The sequence below is a fragment of the Pimephales promelas genome, chromosome 1, assembly GCF_988280905.1.
Source record: "Pimephales promelas chromosome 1, fPimPro1.hap1.1, whole genome shotgun sequence".
NCBI classification, from domain to species: Eukaryota; Metazoa; Chordata; class Actinopteri; order Cypriniformes; family Leuciscidae; genus Pimephales; species Pimephales promelas.
This window is the reverse complement of record NC_142769.1, coordinates 36,944,433-36,970,492: the sequence shown is the minus strand read 5'-3', so window position 1 is coordinate 36,970,492 and position 26,060 is coordinate 36,944,433. Positions and strand designations below refer to the sequence as shown.

Here is a 26,060-nt window from a genome sequence, read left to right as displayed (position 1 = left end):
ATTTCTCCTCTCCCTTCATTCTCTCTTTTATTTCTCTTTCTTCTTGTTCCTTTTGCACATGAACATCTTGTATCTGCATCTATGCTTTTCTTTGTCTCTCCTTTTTGCTTTCCTGTGCTGCGCAAACTCAAAACGGGCACTGTTCCTCCATCATTGTTTAACAAATGGCTTCCCTAATTGGAAGTCAATTTCCTTCGTCTATTTAATATTATGCAAGTGCACGTAATGCAAGGACAATATCGTAAATCCCCGCTTATGCACAGCTAATACTATTTACATCCATGCTGCCTCTGCTCTGATTTGGCGGCAGCAGCAGTGAGTGTGTGGCGGCATTTGCATTTGTGTCTGAGCTGTGACAAAGCCCTACCTCTCTTTCTCTCTCTCTCTCTCTCTCTCTCTCTCTCACACACACACTCACACACACTGGCTGTATATGAACTAACCTTCACAGATTTGTTGGTGTTTTAATCCATTATCATTGGCAAAAAGCTCCCACATTACAGCATTTTCATCATATTATCCATCTGAGAGTTGTATTGAATACGCTGATTTCACGAAGCCGCCATTTTGAAATCGAAAGCGAGGCTCCGGTTGGAAGAACACCGGAAGTACAGATAAACAAAAATGCCTAGGACTACCAACCTGAAGCTGCCGCCGCGATTTACACTATTGGATGTTAATATCCAATATGGGATATGTATATAGTTCCTGCTTCTTTTTTGCGTTCTGAATTGTATTTAAAAATAATTTTATTTAATAACCATCATTGATAATATAACGAGAACATCACCAGAGGACTGAACACATTTTTTAAAGACAATTGAAATTTTTGTGTATTTATAGTTTTGTAAAAACGTTAAGCAGCACAACTGTTTTTAACATTGGTAATTATATGAAAATGTTTCTTGGATCATGTGACACTGAAGACTGATGTAATAATGCTAAAAAATTCAGCTTTGATCACAGGAATAAATTACATTCTAAAATATATTAAAATACGAAAGTCATTTTAAATTGTAATATTTCACAACATTTACAGTTTTTTTGTTTGTTTTTGTTTATTTTTGATTAAATGAATGTAGTCTTGGTCAGCATAAGTACTAAATAATGTACTAAATGAAGTGCATACATTTAATAATTACAATTTTTTCACTGTTTGAAATGTATTCTGCGTCAAGGGTACGCTGTAGTGTACGGCGTAGGCTACGCACATAGGCGACGCCGTCGTGAGCATTTATACTTCTGCGTTCTTGGTTGCTCTGCAGTACTGCTCCGAAACGCTAGTTGGTGGTGGAGGGTTTTAATTCCTCGCGGCTAGGTTACTACAAGCAATGGCGACTGAAAGAGAGCGGATCATGGTGGAGTTGGAGTTTATTGAGGTGGAAAAACAATTAATTTTAGTAAAATTACTAAAACTAAAAGGCAGAAATGAGAGAAGACTTCGGAGGAGATGGTACATGCAGAAATGCGTAGGAGGAAATGCAATGCTACCAAGCCGACCAATCACAGATCTTGCGGTCCGCACCGTCGTGACGTGTAGTTAAATTTTTGAGGATGTGCGCGTCATGCTACTGCGAAGGATACGCGGTATGGTACGCGTCTGTGCGCACCCTACGCCGTACCTACAACGCGCACCCTACACAGAAGTATAAATTGGCCTTTAGTCGCTATACATGTTGCATAAAGCATCTCGGTGTGTCTCAGCCTTTCATCACTGTTCCAGACCACTGTCTCTATATCCCTTCCCCCTTCTCCACCTCCCTCACCAAACTCCCTGTGCACCTCTAGGGATGCTAATTAGCCAGACTATATACCTCTCTATCTCTCCCTCCCCTTTTCACTGTCCATCTCTGCGGCCCACTTAGGGACCAAGAACCCCAATCATACTAATCAGAGCTCTGTTTAGCATTCTGTTTGGGTATCGGCAGCCCAGGATCGCCGGCCTCGCTGCCATGCTGGAATTACCCTAATTGCTCCTCAGCCACTGCCAGCTCTTTTTAGTGCATTTGCAATCGTAAACGGCCCAATACCAGGCATCACAATTATGAAACAACCCCAGACATTAGATGGGGAGAGGGGGTTGGTCGATGCTGGTGACAAAGACCAAAAATCGAACGGACATGCATTGCAACACGCGCTTAGCCCAACAGGTTTCAATGGACATAGCCATTTTAAATGTAGTCTCACCTGAGAGGAAGTGGTTTAATTTTAGCTTCAAGCATAGCAGCAACTGTTGTTAAAATAGTGTCATTATTCCTTTGACTATCCTTAGATGCCAAGCTGAGTTTTGTCAGATCTCAGAGGAAAAGCAGATGAGAGATGAACAGCTGACAAAAATGCATAAATGGATTCATACCAAGGGCAAACAGCCTCATTAGTCATTATAGGCTTATTATCCTATGAAATGTTGGCACATTCTGCCACTGTTTTATCTCTGCTTCTTCCTTCCAATAAATAAGCCTTTCACTGTTTCAGTTTAAACTTTGAATTCTCCCTCTGCCTCCATACGCCGTTATTGTGTTCCTTCATTCTATCTCTTATTATGACATGCAGTAAGCACTTGAGATAAGTGTTGTGTATTCCTCCATGCATTATTCCCCCATGTTTTTAACACATTTGCTTTGACTGCCATGACAATTTATTTTCCATGTAGAGGTTTAAGGGTTAAAGCAAGACAATATGAAGATAACTGCATGTTAATACAGAGTACATTTACAGTGTGAGAAGACTGACCCTGAAACATAATTAGCCTGGTTACCATGGTTTCTTCCAAAAATAAGGAAGAAGCTCAATTATGCTGTAAGCCATATAATAATTGAGAAAAATAACATTCAAAATCACACTTTTGTTGTAGCCTTGCCAATATTTAGTACTGTGGTATAATTGCGAGTGAGATCATTGCTTTCATACAGCAGCAGCTAAAAGCAATAAATGAATATAAATGATCTGACATCTCAGACACAGTTTGGCCATTTCATTAATGTTTGCTTTGGAAAAAATGGATACAAAAAACAAAGCAGGGTTGAAATTGGAATTGCAATAGCATGCAGCAAACACAAATAAGTGGAGTCAAGTTGCTATAGACTGCCGTTCAAAAGTTTTTAATGTTTTTGAAGAAAGCCTGTTAAGCTCTCCATATATTTGATCAACAATACAGTAAAGCCTGTAATATTGGGAAATATTAAAATTTAAATTGAAATGTAATTTATTCCTGTGATGACGAAGCTAAATTTTCAGCATCATTACTCCAGTCTTCAGTGTCACATGATCCTTCAGAAATCATTCTGCTCAAGAAACATTTATTATTGTCAATGCTGAAAACAGTTGTGCTGCTTAATACTTTTGTGAAAACCATGATACAATGTTTTTTTTAGGATTCTTTGCTCAGAAGTGACCTTAAAGACATTTATAATGTTGCAAAAGATTGAATTCTCCAAAAATGCTGTTCTTTTGAACTTCCTATTCATCAACTTAACACATCCTCGCTAAATAAACATGAATTCCTTCAAAAACAAGTCACACTAACGTTTGAACAATAGTGTAGGATCTCCTTCAAACAGTATAAAAAAACTTCGGTCTACTTTCATTCATTTCAATTTCTTTTTACTGACAGTGGTGGCTATAATACCAAGTTAATTGTAGTCATATTTACACGTGATACCTTTTTTGTTTTTAAATATGAGTGACACCAGGACGGATTGTATTTGGTTTGGTGTGTATTAGCCTCTACGTTTGTGTATAATTGTTGTGCGGACAGATATACAAACAGCAAAGCAACAGTGGGAAAGAGCACGTCTCACCCACACACATACACTCGGTCGCTCTCTGCTGATGTTGTTGTTCAGTCTGTTTACAGAGGATTAGTGGAACCTCAGGGGACAATATGATGCAAACAAGGGATCAATCTTTTACCTGCTGTGAATGGAAAACCATGCAGCAAAAACTTTCTCCATTTTTCCATAAGATGGGTCCAAGCATTCGAGTGGCAATAACATTAAGGTCAGCAGCTTAGATGACAAAAACAAAAGCTCATCAGCTCTATTCAGATTTCTATTAATCATCTCGGCAGGAAGTTGGCCACGCTGTAAGATGCATGAAACTTCCTATGGTGAGATTTGATCATTTGGACTCCAAATCACCAATTTCATTAATGGACTGTAGGGTTAAAAGCATGTGGACTCGCTAGTTAAGCCTCTCTGTTGTATTTGAGGGGCAATGCAGGCCTTTCATTATACAAGCTTGATGACTAATGCAATGTTTATGACTGTGTGAGTCAGAATGTAACTTCATTTAAAAACAGTCTAAACACCAGGGAATTTGATCAGAGTCTAAACACGTTGACTTTAATTCGCTCTTAAGGGTTACTGAGGCAAAAACGACAAATAATTCCCTTGTGAAAGAAGAAAAAATTTGGTTAACTCAATTCAGTACCGTGGTTAAATCCTGCACTCTAAAAAATGACGGGTTGTTTCAACCCAATTTTGGGTAAAATATGGACAAACCCAAATGTTGGGTTAAAAATGTAATTAAAAAAATTAACCCAATGGCTGGGTATGTCCATATTTTACCCAAAATTGGGTTGAAACAACCCAGCATTTTTTAGAGTGTGGTTTACTCAATTAAGCTCAGATGTTATAGTTTCTCTCTCGCCACTCTTGTCATCTTCATCATCAGGCTGTTCTGACAAGGATTGTAATGGTTGTTGAATAGATGTTAAAGAAATAATATTGTTCGGGAACAATTTCCAGTAGATTGCAGTAAGATGGGTGTACGTGATGACCTGTGATGATGACGGAGAGCGGAACTGGCCTTGGGATAGCTGGAGCACTTGCCTAAATGGACTGGGGTTACCGTGGCAACTGTAGGATTTGTCATTGAAGGACATCAGAGGTATAAACAGAAAATGGCTTTTATGGCAGGAGGTCGATTGAGGGAGAGAGGGTGTTTACAAAAGATAAAGACAGATCACATCTGGTGTGGGTTTAATTAGGAGCTTTCATATTGTACAAACAACACATTGGTCTAGCAGAATAACTTGTTTTAGCTTTGGAATGAAATGTTCTTCTAAGCCAGTAATTTTTTTTTTTTACCCATATATTTGTAATGAAGTGCAGCTCTTTGTGCCACACACTGCATCATACTGTATTGTACATTACCCATACAGTACGTTTCTCAGTGTAGATACAAAAATGACAAATCCTATTGTGATTTTCAGTGCTCAAATGTTTGTTTTGGAGATTTTCTTTTAAGAAATAATACTTTTATTTGCAAGGTGCCATTAAATTGATCAAAATTGACAGTAAAACATTTATAATATAAAATGCATTATCATGATTGTGTTACATTGAAGACTGGAGAAAATTATGCTGAAAATTCAGCTTTGCCATCACAGAAATAAATTACATTTTATAATAGATTAAAATAAAATATTTCACAAATTTACTGTTTTTTGGTTTTGTTTTGATCAAATAAATGCAACCTTGGTTAGTACTTTAAGAGAAAAAACAACAACCTTGAACTTTTGAACATTAGTGTATCTGTATCCGTCAATGTTATTTTACAATATTTCTACTTTTTTAATAACTCTAATCTTTTGCAAATCAATTTCAGTGGACAAAATAGTGAAGATTTTGAACATTTATTTATTCATTTACTGATAGTATCAGCCAAAATATCAATAGGCTGCATTTTTATTTTAAAAGTCCCTTAACACTGAAATCATTGATTTACTCACTAATGCCAATTTCTACTTTTAGGACATGGTGTCGTGAGTGTTATTTTCGGACTTCATGTGGTGATGTGCATGTTTATTTCAGATCTATCGGCGCTGCTGGCTGGTGTTTAAGAAGTCCTCCAGTAAAGGACCTCGTAGACTGGAAAAATACCCTGATGAGAAATCAGCCTACATCAGAGCCTGTCCTAAGGTATACCTCTCACTGCAACAGTTCTTAACTAATCTAAGCTTTGAAAACGTCACGAGACGGGCGGTGTGTAAACAGATACATTTTTGAATAAAAGTATGCACAAAGACTCTCATGAATTGCTGTAACTTTGCTGACTCACGGTCCTCCGGTTTCTGTGTGTTTATCGGCCTCATTTGCCTTTCTTGACTGCACTCTGCTGCTATAGACCGTGAAAGATAAATTAGATGATTAAGAGACCGCAAGTGCCTTTCCAAATGATGCGAATGAAGTTTGTCTGAATAACTAGGCTCTGTCAGTATTTTCGAGTTTGCATCGGTTGCCTTTTTTATGCTCACACACAGGTGACAGAGATTAGTAATGTGAAGAACATCACAAGATTGCCTCGTGACACGAAGCGGCAAGCTGTGGCCATCGTCTTTACAGACGACACCTCTCGAACCTTCACCTGTGAATCAGGTACATCATCTTCAACTAAGGCTTGTTGTGCTGCTGATGATGATGCTTCACTTAAAGAAGCTCTCATTCTTAACATTAACATGGCATTAGCAGTCAATACAGTCTGATGATGTGCTGCTCTCAGGCACATTGACACCTCCGAGTATCTGCATCTCCGAGTGTATGTTTTATTCATAGAACACATTCATTGAAAGAACATGCTCATTCATTGACATCATTGAATCTTTCTGTTTTCCCAGAGCTGGAGGCTGAAGAGTGGTTTAAAACCTTGTCTATTGAGTGCCTGGGGACACGTCTTAATGACATCAGTCTTGGAGAACCAGACCTCCTTGCTGCTGGAGTTCAGTGTGAACACACAGGTAAGAGACTAAAACCATTTGCTGGATCCATATAGTTTTTATTTTTGCTACAGGAATCCAGTATGGCCTCAGATTTGTGACAACATGGTAGCACTTAGTTTAATCTACACTGTCAAAAAGTACCCTGTTAATTTACGGTATTGATGGCATATTGATGCCTGTGTATTTTACTGCTTGAAACAATATATTTCAATATACAACAGTTAGTTCTGGTCCTTGAATCTGATTGGTGAAGAAGTCTTCCGGGAGTGCTGATATATCGCTGGTATTCAGCAATGGGACTGTTCATCATTTGTCATTACTGCAGTCTAGACAGGCAGTGTTTCTCTCAGCGAGCGGCAATGACGAAGGATAAAAAGCTACAATAATTCTTAGAAATACTACTAGTCTTGTCGGATTAGTCGGATTGTATAGTTTTAAGAGTTCTTCAGGTGAGAATGTTGCTGTTTAAACCTCAAATCTGTGGTTTATTTATGAAGATGGCACCAATTTGAAAATTTGCAACAAGGTTTTCGCAGTTGTGAGGTCCGGGCACCGGGCACTGCGGTCAGCACTTGTGAGAACAGCCTGATCTCTGAGAGTCCTTTTGACATTTGCCGCTGGCTTTGATGTCTCTGCAGTGGTTCAACGTGATATTTAATTAGTTTTGTGTGTATTTAAAGTGCAATCTTTGATCAATAACAATAACAATAAACAGAAGATACTCTATTATTAACTATAAACTAGATTAGAATCATAAGTGGTGTCAGGGACTTCTGGGAAAATCCACTGGTTTCCATCATACGGTAATTCATAATTTTTTATCATGCAAAAACAAAAATTTGACAGTTTAGTAAATTTAATGCAATATTAAACCATTTACAGTGTTCTTTTACCATATATGATAAGGTAACTTACCGATAACAGGTTAACAGGTTCTTAATAGCCTTTTTCAGTTTTCTTTTTTTTTTCAGTAAGAATTACAAAAAAAATGTACAGTATAGGAACCAAAATATTACCCTTCTTCACTATCAGTCTCGTTGTTTTTTTCTTACAGAGCGCTTCAACGTGTTCCTGTTACCCTGCCCTAATCTTGACATCTACGGAGAGTGTATGATGCAGATCACGCATGAAAACATCTACCTGTGGGATATTCACAACCCTCGCACCAAGCTAGTAACCTGGCCGCTTTGCTCTCTGCGGCGCTACGGACGGGATGCTACACGCTTCACCTTCGAGGCTGGCAGGTAAAACCCGTTCAAGATATCATCAAAATTTAAAGCCAATAACAAGTACCATTCACAGGAACTTGTGAAATATGTAATGTGTACTTCACTTTGGTGTGGTCATGTATATGTAGGAGAAACATGGAAGCAGAGGAGGGAGCCATTGAACTGTGGACCTCCTAAAAGGCTTTATTGAGTGGATTACAAGGAGTTCAATGGCAGATTAGGTGTTCTTATCTCTCTCACTGCTTTGATCAAATAATAAAAGAAGATTCGCATCGCCAGATGGATGCCCTTTGAGAGAGGTTTAGAGAGAAGCTGAGTCTGGTGTAACACTGACCCCTAGTGGCTATTTTACTGTAACACACAAAGCATGTGTAGGGTACAGTATATGATATTTCTTTGCAGTACATCACTTTTGCATTGTTTGATTGTGTGTTACTATCTTGTTTGATTTTGTGTCAGGATGTGTGACAGCGGGGAGGGCCTGTACACTTTCCAGACACGAGAAGGAGAGCAAATCTACCAAAGGGTTCATTCTTCTACTCTAGCTATAGCTGAGCAGCATAAGAGGGTCCTTATGGAAATGGAAAAAAACAGCAAGGTAACGAAAGCATACCAAATCTCAGACTAGATTAAAATAGATTTAGTTAAATCGTATTTAAAAAGACATTTTTGACACTTTAAAATCAAGACCCATTAAAAAAAAGTCTGCACTCTTTCTAGTTCACTATAAACTATTTTTGACATTAACCTTGATGTCTTTGAACAAAAAAAAAAACATTCTTTGAAAGGGGAGTCTCAAATAAATTATATACACTGCTGTTCATATTTATTTATACCGTATATTTGATCAAAAATACAGCAAAAACTTAAATATTCTGAAATGTTATTACAATTCAAAATAATTTTCAGCATCATTACTCCAGTTTTCAGTGTCACATGATCAGAAATCATTTTAATATGCTGATTTGGGGATCAAGAAACATTTATTATTATCATCAATGTTGTAAGAAAGTAAAAGAAAGGAACAATGTGTGTCTTTACTGTCTCTTTTTGATCAAGTTAATACATTTTTGTTGAATTTTTTATTTTATTTTGAACGGTAGAGTAATTTGTAATGACTGTTTATCCTAGCTAAATAAAAGCATCATCACTTGAGGTCTCAGACACCACTGTACTACAGTTATATGCCCCCACACACTGACACACATACATAGTGCTTATTAAAACAAAACTGGAGAGATTGCAGTGCAAATCATCTGATTTTATTCCCGTAAAAGAACTTTTAAAACATCAGAGCTGATACCATACTTTTGTGTTATAATCAACCTAAATTATATTATCTTCTCTCCCTCACTCATCTGTCCCCAGCTTTTATCTAAGGGTTCAGAGGGGACATCCTACCCCTGCACACCGACAGCAATCTTACCACGAAGTGCTTTCTGGCACCACATCACCGGATCTCAGGCTGGGGTGGACTCTGCCAACGGTGAGATTCAATCACATGCATAAGTGTGATGTATTTGTTTCACCAGCCATAATAATAGTCTGCCAGAAGTATTGTTGTTTGCAAAGAGTGCTCCTAGAACATGTCTTAAGAAATACAATTTAATACATATCCTTTCAAAGCAGCTTTACAGAAAATAAATGTGTCTACATTACAGTTTAGAGTGATCTGTTATCTATAAGAGAATGAATTCTCTCAAAAACATATTTACTTGTGAATTACTTACTTGTGTTAAGTCAAGTCACCTTTATTTATATAGTGCTTTTTACAATACAGATTGTATCAAAGCAGCTTCACAGTGATAACATGAAAATAATTCAATAAAGTTTGTTTCTCGAAGAAAATTACATCATCGTCCACCTTACTAAAATAGTAAACATTGATAAAGTGAGCATATTGAACAAGTATGAACTTAAAACTATATTATTTGAGCTACTCTGTAAAAAAATATTGTTGGTTTAAAAATGAAGTAACCTGGTTGCCGTAAATTTTAAGTTCATTGAAATGAAAAAAAAAATAAAATGAGTTAAAACAATGAAGGAGATTGATTTAATCATCAGAAACTCAAAATATTATGTTATCGGAACTACGCAAATTATTTAAGTTGATTTGACAAAAGAAATTTTTTTTTTTTTTTTTACAGTGGTATAACATGTGGTCCACATAATATACAGTGGTCCACCTTTTAAGTAAAGCAGAACAATAACATCCCCAACTAAGCAAACCAAAAAAAAAAAAAAAGCCAAGCCAAAAGTGGCAAGGAACCAAAACTCCATTAGGTGACAGAATGGAGAAAAAAACCTTGGAAGAACCCAGGCTCAGTCGGGGGCCAGTTCTCCTCTGGCCAACAAGCAAACAGTGTATGATTATGATCCAGGCAGCATTACAGGTCAGAAGTCAGATTGGATCAGAACATTCAGAATATTAATCCAGTTCCATCTGGTTGGAAGTCAGAGTCATCACGCCGGTATGGAGACGAGTTTGTTGAGGATCAGTGCCGATGGCTGTCGTGTCAATGAGGCCTTCACAGGGCTGATGAGACTGGCACTTCAGGGATGGGTCCAGGAGGTGCAGGTCCACCATCTTACTTGGATACGGCTGACTACAGTAAACAGGGGAGGGACTGGTTGACACTTCAGGACTGCGTTGTGATCGTGTCTAGGTGCAGGTCCTGCATCAGATCTGGGTCCGGCGGACTGCGGTACACCTCGGATAACACAGAGAGACTAATATTAGCATAGACGCTATGTTATGTTATGATGTAACAAGTACATCAGGATTTGTGGGGAGTGTTCCGGCTGAAGTCTATAATGTGTTATGTGTATGCTATGCCTAAGAGATGTGTTTTTAGTCTAGATTTGAACTGACAGATTGTGTCTGGTTCCCGAACAATGTTAAGAAGATTGTTCCAAAGTTTTGCCGCAGTCGATTTTGATATCCTAGGTATTACCAACTGGCAACTGGAATTTTGAGATTGCAGTAGACGTCAAGGACTATAGTGCGTTAAGAGCTCCCTCAAGTACTGGGGAGCTAAACCATTTAGTGCTTTGTAAGTGATCAACAGTGTTTTAAAATGTATACAATGTTTAAAAGGGAGCCAATGCGGTGTTGACAGAACCGGGCTAATATGCTGATACTTCCTGGTTCTGGTAAGAGAGATAATAACTCTAATAGAAAGTCACCAAATTCTTTGTTAAAGTGTGTATGGTGCCCTGATAGCCTATATACAGTAGCCAGCACAAATAACATGATTTATCATTTACACTATATATTATTACATCAAGCACCAACACTTCAAAAGAATTATATTTGAAACTAGATTTCTTAGTAATTCTGAAAATATTACTATAAATTACCAGACCATTTCCATCCTTTAGCGTCACATAGAACGCTATATGACAAAACGGCGCTATACTACGCACATGGCACCCTTTATCGTTAATATACAACGCATTCTCATCCTTTAACGTCATATAGAGCGCTATATGACAAAACGGCGCTATACTACGCTAAAGGCACCCGTTATCGTTAATATAACACGTGCTGTGAGGGCTAAGTTTAGGTGTGGGGTAGGGTGTACGTGTCATATTCACGCTAAAGGATTTATAACGTCTTGGGTTCGCGTGTTATATTAACGATAACGGGTGCCATGTGCGTAGTATAGCGCCGTTTTGTCATATAGCGCTCTATATGACGTTAAAGGATGAGAACGGGCTGTAATATAACACGTGAACCCAAGTGTAATATGATACTACCCTACCCTACCCCACACCTAAACCTACCCATCACAGTGCGTGTTATATTAACAATAACGGGTGCCATGTGCATAGTATAGCGCCATTTTGTCATATAGCGTTCTATATGACGCTAAAGGATGAGGATGCGTTGAAATTACAGTTAGATTCACAATGGTTGGTGTTATTAAAAGTGAAAATCATTGTAATACCCCATAAATCACTTTATTTTGTGTGTAAAGCAGCTGCTATTCAGACCATCCTGTTAACACTTATCATCTTCATTCAGGTGACATCTATGGTGATACCCAACAAGGAGGGGACACTGACCTCTTCTCTAAACGCCTTCCTCCAGAACGACACTCGACCCTTCCTGTGGGGCACGGCTGCCCCCAACCCCCGACGCACTACCCCACGTACCCCAGCGAGTGAGCGGCTTAGCAGTGAAACCTTCCAGTTTTTCACCTCTTGGTCTCCCTCCACACTGCACTCTGCCCTAAGTTTTTCCATCAGCTCTTCCTCAGCAGGGGAAGATCCATGCTGCCATGCTGCCTCAGTTCCCCCTGAGCCTGCCAGCAACGCTGAGGGCACTTATTGTGGAAAGAGGGAAACGCACTGTGAAGCTTGAAGCGCTTCGATTGGAGCAGGGCCCACAGCAGACCCTCAAAACTGACACGGGAGATGCGAAACAATGTTGGAACTGGCTGAGTCGCCTTCACAGTGCAATATGGTCACTCATGCTGGGTTTCTGTGGGAGTAGAGACTATACTGTAGGTTCTTAATACTTCTCAGTAGTATCTCTTATTCTAAATCTAATCTCATGCACGCTCTTCAACCCTATGCATGTCCCCCAAGGTAAACGGCTTAGCTATGAAAGGAGTTTCTTAGACATCTGTAGAAGCCCCTGCACACTAAGAAACCCCAGTGGAGGGGCTTTCAGAGTTTCAGCTTCTGGGCTTTGGTATAAGTAATCGAAAGCGTGTTTTGATCAGATGCTTTAATCATAATTTGATTGGCATGTCTGTAAGACTTCCCAAGCGCAGAAGACTCTGAGAAACCGGGAGCACTTTCTGAAAGGGTTCATTTTGTATGGTCGTGCATTTTGTTTCTCCTCTTCCCTCACTTTAAAGTGACTAAAATGGACGGTTATAATGTACAAAACTGTCTCTCTGCCATTTGGACTGAAGTGAGAGTTAGTACTCACTCGCTTGTGTGCTTTGTGGGGTTTTTTTTGTTTTTTTTTCAGAGACTGGTCCACTGTTTTATCTGGAAGTTTTCGTGAGGGTCAGAGATCCATGTACAGAGGGAAACAAAGGTTATGAATATACTCCCCAGAGGTGGTCGAATGAATTATTTATTTATTTATTGAAGTTTACCAACAAAGCACAAGACAAATTACAGTGGATACTAGTAGGTTTTCTTTAGCAGCTCAGCAGTTCTTCTCAGAGATCTTCAACACAAGGTGGTAGGCCTCACACAAGACATGTTTCATGCTTTCCATGCTTGTCAAGTATTTCCAGTCATTTCCATGAAATTCATGAAAGGGTGCCATAATTCTCATGCTGTAATTCTCAATTTAAGTCCCTCTATGTTGGAGCTGTGGATTATCAGTTTGCACACATTCATAATGAACTGGGTTGCTAATGCAGACAACTGGTGTTTGATCAAGCTGATCGACCAGCATGGTAAAGCTGGTTTACCAAGTCTTGCTGTTGTTTAAGCAGCGTGGTGGGAACACCTGTGCTTTATCAACTATCCATATAAATACAAGTGTCATAAAGGCCAAAAACTAAATAAACGCATCCAAACGTACAGCTCAAAACAGAAGATGTGCAGTCTCTGTGAATGATCTGATCGACACAGAATTATTTTGGTTGTGTTCTCCAATTGAGCTACAGTCCTGAAGGTTTGACTCCCTGTTATTTTATAGATTTTATACATAAATAGTCATTCAGTGTTGGATTTATTAACTCGTACTCATCTGTACCATCGAACAGCGCTTTACCTGATCTGATTGTACACTTTGATGACAAAAAGAAAGTGGATTTTATCAGGTGCTGTTGCAAACAGTTTAAAAAAATGTGAAAATGGTTTGTTTTTATCATATTTCAACAGTGACTCTGCTCTTTTATTTGAACTTTAGTTCTATTTGCTATGTCTAATTATCAGCCAAATCATAAAGATACAGCCTTGGTGAGCATAATAAAATTCTTTCAAAAACAAAAACCTACCCCAAACTTTTGAGATGTAGTTGAATTGTAGCTCATTGTTGACATGTTTCCCTGTATGTCCCTGTTTTACATTTTGCACCGTTGTTCTTAATTCTTAATTGCTTTACAGTGCTATCCATTAAAACTATGTAAAAAGAACGTGATTTGTACATGCTGCTGCAATGTGGACACCAAATAATTGTGCATAGACACACAAAAATAATTCCTTATGATTTATTATTCTTCCCTATTTACCTCATTTGTTTGCAGGAGATATAATAATTCAACATTCACCTAATCACCCTGAAATGAGTTATATATTTGTACATAAACAGCCAATGGGTCCCTGGAGAGAATCTCATTGTGCTTAACAGAACAATCTGTTTGAATTATCAGAGTATCATTTCCATCTCTTTGCAAGACAGAAGCACTACTGTGAAAGTTAATGGTGACATGCGAAATGACACGAGGAAATCGAAAACCAAGGAAATACTACAGATGAAGGCTGTACATGAAATTGTGTGGGAAGTTGTTATACTAGCTTAAATTGCAGTACTCTGTATTTGTAAAAGACCTGTGAACAAGAAGAGTGATAAACATGCTGTTTTTGAGGCTTTGCCAGTTCTTCGGCAGTTTAGATTGACCTCTGAGAATGTTGCCATGAGAAGGAACCCTTTGCATGAGTTTTAATTGCTAAATGACGTGTGTTCTGTATCATTTGTGGTAAAATATTTTGCAGGGTTTTTCTTTTTTTCAATAAAACAAAGTTTTATAAAATCGGATGTCATAATGATCCTTTTGATGATGATGATCCCTTTAATCAAGATGTAGACAGTTATTTATTTTAGTTTTAAACTATATGCGTTTCAGAAAAGTACCAAGCACAGCAAGTAATTTATGTCCTGAAATACTACACAGCCAAGTTAATCATTTTACCAGCCACTCACCATTATTCACTCTTGTATTCCACAGTTGTCATAATCACATTAGCCAACTCTTTATTAACTAAAATGCAGAACCCATGGAGGATGGATGCTATGAAGCATTAAGGACTCCTCCCTTTCTCTGTAATAGCATTTCTTCGTCAGTTACTGCTAACCAAAATCAGCCAAGAGCCTATGTGTCAGGTAAAACTTCCATTTCTTCTCTCTTACCTACAAGCACAGTATTCATGTTTGATAGGGTTTTTTTTCTGAGGATTCATACATGTAGAGATGTAAATATTATTGTTAATGTTGTTTGGAATATCGTCTAACCTTGATGATATTATTATAGTTTTATAGATATTATTAATAGAAAGTTGAGATGTTTATATATTATATATTATATTATAAATATAGTATTTTTATTCCATTTTATTTCTGATTTCGGCAAGCAGACTTTTTGCATTTTACACCCAGCATTTAATTTCTGGGTTTAATTTCTGAAGCAGCAACATAGTTACATTTATGAAATTTAGGGCTAGGGTCAACCCATGTTTATGAGATGATTATTGAGGAAAGCATTGTCAATCATTTTCTAAACTGCCTGTTAGTGGATGTTTCTAATAGCCTATAGCACTGTAGCAAAGAGATGTATAAAGTACTAGAAACCCGGACTTGAGTAAAAGTACAAGTGCTCTATCAAAAAAGTGACTTGAGTAGAAGTTGAAGTGCTCTTTAAGCACCACACTTAAGTAGAAGTACTAAAGTATTCAACATTTTTTGTACTTAAGTATTGCAAGTAGTTTATTTTAAAATTCACTACTTGAGTATTAAAAGTACAAGTATTGTGTCATGCAATTATTAAAGAAAGCAGTCAAAAGTTTGAACTGTCATTGAAGGACAACCCCTGCATTAGTTGTCAATGTGTGTGTCAGTCAATACCATTACCCTATAAAACTGGCGTGTGATTTAGGCAGCATGAAAGCCAACTTGCAACGAATGATTCGTAAACTTTTTATAGTTGTAACGAGTAACTAGCAGAACATTGAAAAAATATTGAAGTAAAAGTATTAAATTCATCGAAAATATCTACTGAAGTAAAAGTAGAAGTATGAGAAAAAAACAATACTCTAGTAGAGTACAGATACAGCATTTTAGTACTTAAGTACAGTACTTAAGTACTTCGTTACTATACATCTCTTGTGTTTCAGTACAAAAGGCGTGTCACTTTCACAAAAATTGACGGAGAGCACTCTACACCACAACAAATAATTAAGGTATGCTTATATATTTGATTTAGCATAAAAATCGAAATCGAAAACAGATTCGTTTTATTTCAGTTTGAACATCCTAATTTACAGAACAGTGCCTACCCTGAAACCTCAACCAAGATGACACTCCAGTCAGAAGTAAACCATTTCAATTGGTTACTGGGGGACTTCAATTGGACATCTGTGAAGAATGTTTTCTGTGTATCTTCATCTGAAATGTTGGCTATATGGATTATTTTCTCCATTGAGTTTCTTGTCATGTCTCTGGCACTCTACGGATTGTGCTGTCTGCTTAGGCCTGACAATACGGTTCCTATATTTGTCATAAACCTTTTTGTATGTGATATCATACAGATTTGTGTCAAGCCTGTTGTGCATTTTTGTACGCTGAATGGTCTAGTCTTTTTTATCTTTTATGTTTATGTCATGAGCGTAAAAGTTAATATTGGCTTCATGGTCTGTATCTCTTTGGAAAGATACATAATGATCAAATACCCTGTTTGGTACAGACTTCATCATACTTGTAAGAATTCACTTCTGATATGCTTGATAGTTTGGGTAGTATCATGTGGATATATGGCGATTGATATGATTATTGCATTTAAAGGCAGTTTGGAAATTGCATTTATTCTAAATGTGTTTCTTTTTTTGCTGCCTTATCCACTGGTTGTGTTTTCCTTTGTGGGTTCATGGAGGGCTCTCTCTCAGTCAGTCGCAGTCACCCCTGATGAACAGAAGAGGATTTTGAGGATTCTGGCTCTTGTTCTTTTCAATTACACTGTGTTGTTTCTGCCAACCATTGTTCAAAACGGAATTTTTGCAATATCCTTTAAGAGCGGAATAAGTGGTTATTATGATTGTTTTCGTTCAGTGTCAGGAATCATGTTGTATTTAAATCCACTCGCTGACTCTTTGCTCTATGTTTTCATAAGAAAGGATGCTAATAACATGCTTAGATATTTGTGTTGTAGGAAGCTGCATGAAAATCAAGTGTAGCCCTTCTATTCTCCAATTGAGAAACTGCCATGTTCAGTCACTGTGTTTTTGCAACATGACATCATGACTTTTGCGTAAACATACACGCCACTTTCGAGTCAAGTGGCATGTTCTCTATACAATTGAAATGAAAGCCCTGCATTTTGCTATTAGGCCACAAATGGCAATTAACAAAATGTGTATAAAGTTTCATTTGAGTCATTGAACAGTATCAATAACCAGAGCAGGAAGCTATTTATTGCATTTTAACCACTTTACTGAGTCCTCCTCATCATTACTCAAATTTGAAATGCAACAACATCTCTCAATCCATCTGAGTTTAAGTGATTTCAGGAAATGCTGGTCAAAAATTAATCGGATTGCATGATAAAATTGCTCAGCTTCTCCCTCTCTATGCTGTTTCTTCATGTTACTTTCCACCATAATCAACCAGCAGCAGCTAGGTAAACCCCTTTCTTTGCTCTTTAGAGTCATTGTTCATTGTCTTGGGAAATATTTGTTTGAATATTTTAATTGTGTATTAAAATGTGTTCAAATCTAATTTTATTAGGCAATGATTTTACTTTGTGTTGTAAAAGTATATTAACAGACTTATTTTATGTACTGTCAAGAATGAATGAATGAACGAATGAGATCTGATTCTATAATGAGAATGTAGCAAAATTCTGTATTTCAGATTAGGAGTGTCACTTTCACAAAAGCTGATAGGACAAAGTGAAATAGTCACCATAAAAACAAGGTATGTTTGGACATGTTTCTTGTGCTCTAATAAATTTAAATGGCAAGTTTGATTAGCAATTTACAGTGAACTTGAATATTTAATGCTTATAATGAGAAGATTCAATGATGAATACATATATCTTTGTGCACTTTTATAATGCTACTGCAGCCTCTTTGTTTTGTTTAGAAATGAAGCTCCTCTAATCTGTTTCACACATTTTCATTATCAGTAAAACCACTATTGAAATTGATCTTCATGTAACATGTCTAAAAAAAACTTCTTGTAAACCTGTTGTAATTTGCACATTTATTGAATCAATATTGTCTCTTTCTGACAAAGAACTGAACAATGAAACATGTAAAACTATAGCTGACATTGATATTTGTAAAGGGCTTTGGCATTCATCTGTGGACTAGTGTTCATTTCCCAAAAATGTATTTTTCTTAACAGATCAAATTCAAAATTCCCCCTTTTTTGTTATAGTTTGAACATCCAGAGCACATCCAAGACACAGAAAATGCTTTATGGAACATCAACCAATAGTAATTTCCAACTGGATCTAAGCCAATTTCCATGGGAAATTGAAGATTTTAAGTGGAAATTTCTGGAAAAACTGTTTTGTGTGTCCAAAATTGAAGCTGTGGTAATCTGGATTATTTTCTCCATTGAGTTTCTTGTCACGTCTCTGGCAATCTATGGATTGTGCTTTCTGACCAGACCTAGCAGCACTGTTCCCATTTTTGTCATAAACCTCTTCATCTGTGATGTCATAGAGATTTGTGTCAGACCCATCATGAATTTTTGTTCATTCAATGTTATAATTGTACTTATCCACTACATTTATTCCATGAGCGTGATAGCTAATGTTGGCTTCATGGTCTGTATCTCTTTGGAAAGATACATAATGATCAAATACCCTGTGTGGTACAGACTTCATCATACTTGTAAAAATTCACTTCTGATATGCTTGATAGTTTGGGCAGTATCATGTGGATTTATTGTGATTGATGTGATTATTGCATTTAAAGACCATGTGGAATATGCATTTATTCTAAATGTGTTTCTTTTTTTGCTGCCTTATCCACTGGTTGTGTTTTCCTTTGTGGGTTCATGGAGGGCTCTCTCTCATTCAGTCGCAGTCAGCCCTGATGAACAGAAGAGGATTTTGAGGATTCTGGCTCTTGTTCTTTTCAATTACACTGTGTTGTTTCTGCCAACCATTGTTCAATCCATAATTTTGTCACTATCCTTTGAACATGGTCTTTATGATAATTTATTCACAGTGTCAGGGATCCTAATATACTTAAATCCTCTCGCTGACTCTTTGCTGTATGTTTTCATAAGGAAAGATACTAATAGCATGCTTAGATGTTTGTGCTGCGAAAAGCTATGTGAGAATCAGACACGGATAGACGACTCCTCCAGTTCTAGGACAGAGGTACAAATCAATGTCCAAACATACAGAGAAAATACCATACTCTGAGTGAGTTTCATCAATCAACAGTTTTGTTGAAACAAATGTAATATGGACTCTTGTAAAAATGTAGCCTAATTTGCTATAGGCATACAATCATCTATACATCTATATACAATAATAATCTTTTATTATATAGATCTCTCTGTATAAATGGTATCCTTATCCTACCCATTGTGTTATAAAAACAAAGAGTAAACATTTATATTCCACTCAATTTTTCTTCATTAAAAGCCTAACTTATATTTGAGAAGTGTTATCTTTGAATGATTTTCTGCACTGATCTACTGCGATACAAAACGACGTCTTTTATCTGTACTTTGTTTGTCTATAGACCTTATTCAGATAGAGCAGCACCATGGCACAAGCGAGGGATAGTGTTTTCAATGGCATCCGCTGTAAAAAGCTGTATAGTGCTCCTAGATTATTTTACACAGCTCATGTTGACTGGGTTTCACAGAAAGATATTTTGCAGTATCAGCAGAACAATACTTTAATTATGTGTTATCATATGTTATGCTGCACATAACACTGAAGCGCAATATTTTCCACTGAATAATTTCCTCTCTCTGCTGTTTTAGATCAATCATGATTGCTTAAAGCTGCAGTTTGGTGTTTTTCCTCTTTGTCGCCATCTCTGTTCGAAATCTGCAATTGCAGTCATTCTTTGGAATTATTAAGTTTTACTTCAACACCCTCGACACGGCACATTGTGGATAAACACAATGTTGGAGGAGACTGTGAGGCTGTCAGTCGCTGCGCCGGTGTGGATACTGGCATTCATAATCACAGATTATTCTTTTTGGAAGTATGGCCAACATAATAATTTTCACCGGAAAATCTTCTGGTTCTGACATTGCAGTAAAACGCGCTGATTAAATCTAAAAATCGCTTATAACTAAGTTACCATATCACGCAAAACCATGCAAATTATACCTTTCGACCCCCGCAAAATTATTACCCCCCTAGCATTGGTAGGTTTAGGATTAGTTGTGGGGGAGGGGGTAGGATTAGGGTCGGGGTTGGAATTAGGCAATCAGGTACTGACTTCAACGAGGGGGGTAATAATTTGGCAGGGGGTGGAAATTAGGCACAACACCGGAATGAAGTCTTATTTTACAGCGGGTGAATCTCTAGTTGTCACTGGTGATTGTCGTTTGAACCTTTCTGGACCCGCCATCAAATTGATAAGTTTAATTATATGTTTATGTTTAATTATATTAAGTGCTGTAAGAAAGGGCTATAAATCTCCACCTCCAACATCCTCACACGTGCTCCCCATGAACACTGGCTAGTTATGTATTTTCTCAAAAATGTATTTTGAATAATTTACCGAGACAATAGACTGCAAAGAAAAGTCGAGACTCCTTCTTTATGCGTACAGATGTGACGTAATGACGCAAAGACATGCTCGACGCTCCCGTGGAAATCCACCAGTAAAAAACTGACAATAAAAAGCTGACTATGAGTTAACTGAATTTCAAAATTCAGTATTAACCCATATAGTCAGTCTAATGGTGATTATAATAAGCAATCATGGTTTATTGATTTATTATTTAGATGTATGTGTGCATTAAAAGTACAATTTCGGCAAGGAGAACAATGGTGTGCCAAATGAAAATAAAGAATTTTGTTGTATGTAAAAATTTCATGTATGTATACACTTTCACAAATCTTACCCTGTGCATGCGATTCTTTATGGCATCTTATTACCTCCATACTAGGCGTTTCTCAATGTCAAGGAAGGATCCTCGGAAGCCGGAATTTCGAGGATGCTACGTCATCGACGTCCGTCGAAGGACTGTTCCAATGTCGAGGATCCTCAGAATTTCAACCAAGGACTGAGTCCTTCGTTCGGAAAATATCCCATACACAGGAAAGGATGCATATGTGTAGCCTTCGCGCTCTTAAATCACCCACAATCCTATGCGCAGCTTTGCTGTCTTGTTCAAAAACTAAAAAATGTCGACCGTTAGCGGAGTCGGAGTGATAACGGCAATATGCTTTCAAATGTAAGAAAGTATTATTTCAGTTTAGCCATTTATTTAATGTTTGTTAAACTATTTAACATATCGGCTCAAATTTGCTGAGGGGATTTAAAGCTGTTCCCTTTTACTAGTGATTATAACTTTTTAATTTTTACTTCATATAACGTTATAGCCTTTTTTTGTTGGTCACATATTTTACAATTGCATGTTTTAACAGCTAGATTATGTTGCTATGGAGGTAGTTCTGTTCACTCCGGTAATCGTTTTTGAAAGAATAAACTCGTTTTTAAATAAATATTTAGTGTTAAATTATTGATTTATTTGGTAGGTATATGTTATAAGTGGGAAAATAGCCAGGCGGTTGCGAATAACCCCTTCAGGCTGCCTCTGCTTTAGAGTTTGCGGGGTTGAATTCACTAAAACAACTGCCTGGTTATACATTATCCCTTATACTTTATTTATTTATTTCTATGAGGACTGACAAGAAAAAAATAACGACTGTCAAGTGTATTTAAACAGTGCAGTACACCAGCACTATGATTTTTGCAGCGCCAAAGCGGACCTTTCACTGATGTAATGACGCAATGACGTGCACTTGCTAGCCTGTTCCATTTACATGTTCTCCGATATGCTAAAGAGGACCCTTGCCTAGCCTCTGAAGGAAATGACTTGGAAGGACCCGTCCTGCCAAGGAAGTATCCTTGACATTGAGAAACACCTATTGTCTGCTTGGCATCTTATATTACCTCCAATTATGTGTCTGCTTGCTGCCTGGCACCTGCCAACAACGGAAGATTCAACTGCCTCTAGCACGACAAGCAAACAAGTGTGGGTGTCGCGCCCGGTCTCTATGGAAACCAGGCAAACTTCACGAGCTGTTTCAGCATACTCAGGTCGGTGGGTACGTTCATATATTTCTTTATTATTATTTTTTTATTATTATTGTTTATCATTGCGAAATGCAGACAAAAATGACTAAACTATCAACAACACTGAACGCGGAGGAAGAAACGGGTTCTGAAGAAAAAGACACGAGTGAAGTTGTTGTGTCTGTCGCTCCAGGTAACGTTTCCTTCTTATATTCAACGACCATCAACAAAATAACAGGCTTGTCATCAAAAACAACAACTATCAACCGTAAATCATTTTTTGGAATATAGTGCTAGTTAACGTTAACGTCTTTTTTTAGTTCAAATTACATTTTCATCAAAAATCTAGTATTTAACTCTGTCCATCATTTTATACTCAACCCTGTTACTACATTATTTCACATTCCTTAAAATGTTGAACAGGCTAACGTTAAGGATTTCCTGAAGGTTAGGTGCCTGCTTTTACTGATCATTTCTTTAAAGAAAAAAGAAAAAAAAAACTTATAAATATACATATAATTTCCTAATTTGTATCATTTTGAAGAAAATTTTAAACAGTAAAAAAATGTATTTCAAAGGCCAGGAGTCTCAGAGTGGGGATGCTGATGGGACAAAGGTTAATGGTGACACAGTAGAGACCAAAACATCAGAGAACAGAACAATCTCTTCAGGTCCCAGGTGATCAAGTGCAAATGACCTATATGATATTTGCTCAGAATAAAATCGATTGTTGTCTGAGAAGAATACTGAATGATTTTACTTGTATCTTTCAAGAATCACCAAAGAGTTTTTAAGGGAGCAATGCAAGAAAAACAAACTGTACCTGACGCCAAGGCTGAATGACACTCTTTATCTTCACTATAAAGGTTTGAAATTTTGTATGCAGAAGAGGTTACTTCAATGTTGCATCTTTGTTTTGTTGTTGTTTTTAGCTCTTTATACAAAGTTTTCAATTCTACATTGTAGGTTTTTCTTGTATTGAGGGATTGGAGGACTATACCGGCCTGCGCTGCCTATGGCTGGAATGTAATGGCATTCGAAAGATTGAGAATCTTGAGAATCAGACAGAGCTTCGCTGTCTGTTCCTCCATCAAAACCTCATTCATACTCTGGAAAACCTGGAACCACTCGGCAAGCTTTGCACTCTGAATGTCTCAAACAATTATATCAAGGTCATTGAGAACATATGTGAGTACACACAAAAGTAAACGTGGTAACAAAATGTATTGCTTGTTCTCTGTTCTTAAATATGCCTTAAAGTCACTCATAAAGTTCACCTTTGTTTTTTTCAGCCTGCTTGAGTGAGCTGTCCACGCTGCAGATCTCCCATAACACACTGGAGAATGTGTGTGACATGGAGGAGCTGTCACACTGTCCATCCATCAGTGTTCTTGATCTGTCTCACAACAGAATTAGAGATCCAGCTCTCATCAGTGTTCTAGAGAGAATGCCTGACTTGGTAAAAAAAAAACAGTATATCCGTCATATACATGATCAGATATGCCTACTTCCATCTGTGGACTGAACTGCTGAAAGTTAATTCTTGTTTTTTTTTTTTTGTCAGCGGGTGTTAAATCTAATGGGTAATGAGGTCATCAAAAAAATCCCAAACTACAGGAAGACTCTGATTTTGCGTCTAAAGAACCTGACCTATCTAGATGACCGGCCTGTTTTTCCAAAAGACAGGTTAGCTGCAGTGTTTTCTGTGCTAAAGAGCTAAATAGCATTAATTGAGTGACAACTGGCATTGTCAATTTGGAGAGGAATAGACCCCACAAAACTAGTCTTTGTTACTATTTAGAGGCTACAGTTGAAACTTTTCTATAATAATTGAAGTTTGCTTTTATTCACAGAGCATGTGCAGAGGCATGGGCTTCTGGTGGTCTGGAAGGTGAACGAAAAGAAAGAGAAATGTGGCAAACGAGAGAAAGAAGGAAGATCCAGGAAAGTTTGGATGCAATGACTGCTATCAAAGAGAACGCACTGAAACGACGGGAGGCTCGAGAGCATTTGGAGGAAGGTAAACACACAATCTCTTCACTTATACACTGGCGTTAAAAAGTTTGGGGTCAGTAAGATTTTTACTTTTTAATACTTTTATTCAGCAAAGATGCATTGAATTGTTCAAAAGTGACAATAAAGACTTTTACATTGTGACAAAAGATCCATCAAAGAATCCTGAAAAAAGTATACAATATTAAGCAGCACAACTGTTCAACCTTGATAATAAAATTAATGTTACTTGAGGACTAAATCTGTATATTAGAATGATTTCTGAAGGATCATGTGACCCTGAAGACTGGAGTGATGGTCCTGAAAATATAGCTTTGCTATCACAGAAAAATAAAAATAAAACACTTTAAAGATATTTAAAATTGTAATAATATTTCACAATATCACTATTTTTACAGTTTTTGTGTTTAAATGTTTAAATTTGTAAAAAAATAAGAGACAAACCCAACTTAAGACTTTTGAACAATACTGTATACAGTAAACACACTCATATTTTTTTGTCTTCTATCTGACATATAGCATCATTAAAAGCTTATGGTTTACCCTCAGGAATCACAGAGCCTTCCATTTCTGTTATTGAGGATCAGAGCCCTCAGAACGAAACACCAGCGATTGCACCTGCAGAGAGTGACAATTCAAAAACAGCACAGGAACAAACCGACCCATCAGCATCAGAGACACACCACATTTGCCAGTCTGGATCTGATGAGGAACAGATTATCCAAACATCACTTGATCAAAATCATTCCAAGCAGTCTAAATCAGAGAGACAGCAAACAGGTTTAGAACAGATTCTCCATCCATCGTTTGACAAGGAACAGACTGGTCAAACAGCAACTTTGGGATTGAAGAGTAAAGAGGAAAAGTGCCAGAAAATGCAAGCTCAATACCAAGGCACAAAACCCTCACAGTCACATGACAGCGGTTCAGTTGCTGGTCCTGGTGCTCTCATCACTGAACTGATCTCTGAGGATGAAATAGAGACTATCGTCCTGTCAGAGATACCAGCATTAACAATTGATGTGAGTCCTTACACCATTGCTCACATTATTATAACCTACATTTGGTTTTACAAGAAATTGCATGATTTAGAATTTCTTTGCAATGTATATTTGATTTACAGAGAAATTACAGTTCTTGGGTGTTTTCACTACTAAAAACATTTTCTGATTCTCCCAAGGATCTTCCAGATCTTGAAGAAGAAGAAAGTAGCCAGATACTCCAAGCAACATCACAGGTAAGAACAGGGTAAAAAAAACTATATTCAATGTCAATAATACTAAAATTAATACTGGATGAGAGAGCATATATAATTAGCATGTTATTTAAAAAATTGTGATGAAAAATCACATCTTATTGGAAAGTTGTGGAGATTAACATTTTGAAATGTTACATTTTCCAGGGTGTCGTCCGTCCTAAGATTCAGGTCATCTCTGACGAGGAAACAAAATCAGAAGCTCTTACAAGTTTGTATAAGTGGCCTCAGTTAGACGCTGTGGCCGCTGACCAATCGCAGCTGCTTATTAGTGTCTCCACTAAAAGAACCTCAGTCAAGCAGAGCCCTGATTGTATCAGTCAACTAGAGGCAGGGGATAACCTCCCCAAGACAGCAGAAACTAGAAAGATGATTCTAATTGAGGAACTGGACTGAGTCTTTAAGTTTACTAATGGATGAAACTATATTATAATCCCTTTAGCACAAATCTTGGATGTGAATTTGAATTGGATATCTACCTGATATAAAAAAAGGTGTTAAACTTTAAATGACAAAATCACATTAATAATTTCATTTAAAATAATAATAAATAAAATATAGTAATTTTGCTTGGAACTTTATTGCAGATATTGTAAATGTATTTTGTTCAAACAAATTCCAGAATTCTTTGTTTTATTTTTTTATTTTTACA

The 26,060-nt window shown here is 37.2% G+C and overlaps 4 protein-coding genes across 5 annotated transcripts in view; all 4 read left to right on the top strand.

Annotated features, from left to right (window-relative positions):
* Window positions 1-12,269, top strand: part of dok4 (docking protein 4) — a 43,449-nt gene extending 31,180 nt beyond the window's left edge. The window contains exons 3-9 of the mRNA XM_039662868.2: window positions 5,817-5,924; window positions 6,266-6,380; window positions 6,620-6,739; window positions 7,776-7,965; window positions 8,410-8,548; window positions 9,319-9,436; window positions 11,978-12,269. Of these exons, the coding sequence (XP_039518802.2) occupies window positions 5,817-5,924; window positions 6,266-6,380; window positions 6,620-6,739; window positions 7,776-7,965; window positions 8,410-8,548; window positions 9,319-9,436; window positions 11,978-12,120 (933 nt within the window). The 3' untranslated portion in view covers window positions 12,121-12,269. The remainder of the gene's footprint in view (window positions 1-5,816; window positions 5,925-6,265; window positions 6,381-6,619; window positions 6,740-7,775; window positions 7,966-8,409; window positions 8,549-9,318; window positions 9,437-11,977) is intronic.
* Window positions 12,270-16,208: 3,939 nt separating this feature from the next.
* LOC148998468 (G protein-coupled receptor 4-like) lies at window positions 16,209-17,450 on the top strand. The gene has a single exon (XM_089129492.1). The coding sequence runs from the start codon at window positions 16,213-16,215 to the stop codon at window positions 17,086-17,088; it is 876 nt and encodes a 291-aa protein (XP_088985618.1). The 5' UTR covers window positions 16,209-16,212; the 3' UTR covers window positions 17,089-17,450.
* A 787-nt stretch (window positions 17,451-18,237) lies between these two features.
* On the top strand, window positions 18,238-19,640 carry LOC120473181 (G protein-coupled receptor 4-like). The gene has a single exon (XM_039662884.2). The coding sequence runs from the start codon at window positions 18,327-18,329 to the stop codon at window positions 19,290-19,292; it is 966 nt and encodes a 321-aa protein (XP_039518818.2). The 5' UTR covers window positions 18,238-18,326; the 3' UTR covers window positions 19,293-19,640.
* A 2,087-nt stretch (window positions 19,641-21,727) lies between these two features.
* dnaaf1 (dynein axonemal assembly factor 1) lies at window positions 21,728-25,842 on the top strand. 2 transcript variants are annotated; one of them, XM_089129588.1, is made up of 10 exons: window positions 21,728-22,164; window positions 22,719-22,818; window positions 22,915-23,006; window positions 23,107-23,328; window positions 23,433-23,599; window positions 23,705-23,826; window positions 23,994-24,160; window positions 24,703-25,175; window positions 25,334-25,390; window positions 25,556-25,842. In XM_089129588.1, exons 1-10 carry the CDS (start codon window positions 21,936-21,938, stop codon window positions 25,802-25,804), a joined length of 1,878 nt encoding a protein of 625 aa, XP_088985714.1. In that variant the 5' UTR covers window positions 21,728-21,935; the 3' UTR covers window positions 25,805-25,842. The 2 variants fall into 2 exon arrangements, with proteins under 2 accessions (XP_088985714.1, XP_039518550.2); XM_039662616.2 differs by having other exon boundaries at window positions 22,130-22,333.
* The last annotated feature ends 218 nt before the right edge of the window (window positions 25,843-26,060 follow it).

What these genes read in the sequence shown, in the direction of transcription:
- LOC148998468 (XM_089129492.1), top strand. Translation starts at nt 16,213, where the DNA reads ATGACACTCCAGTCAGAAGTAAACCATTTCAATTGGTTACTGGGGGAC.
- LOC120473181 (XM_039662884.2), top strand. Translation starts at nt 18,327, where the DNA reads ATGCTTTATGGAACATCAACCAATAGTAATTTCCAACTGGATCTAAGC.
- dnaaf1 (XM_089129588.1), top strand. Translation starts at nt 21,936, where the DNA reads ATGACTTGGAAGGACCCGTCCTGCCAAGGAAGTATCCTTGACATTGAG. An exon ending in TCTTTATCTTCACTATAAAG is followed by an intron (nt 23,007 to 23,106) that starts GTTTGAAATTTT and finishes TCTACATTGTAG; the next exon opens with GTTTTTCTTGTATTGAGGGA. An exon ending in CCTGTTTTTCCAAAAGACAG is followed by an intron (nt 23,827 to 23,993) that starts GTTAGCTGCAGT and finishes TTTTATTCACAG; the next exon opens with AGCATGTGCAGAGGCATGGG.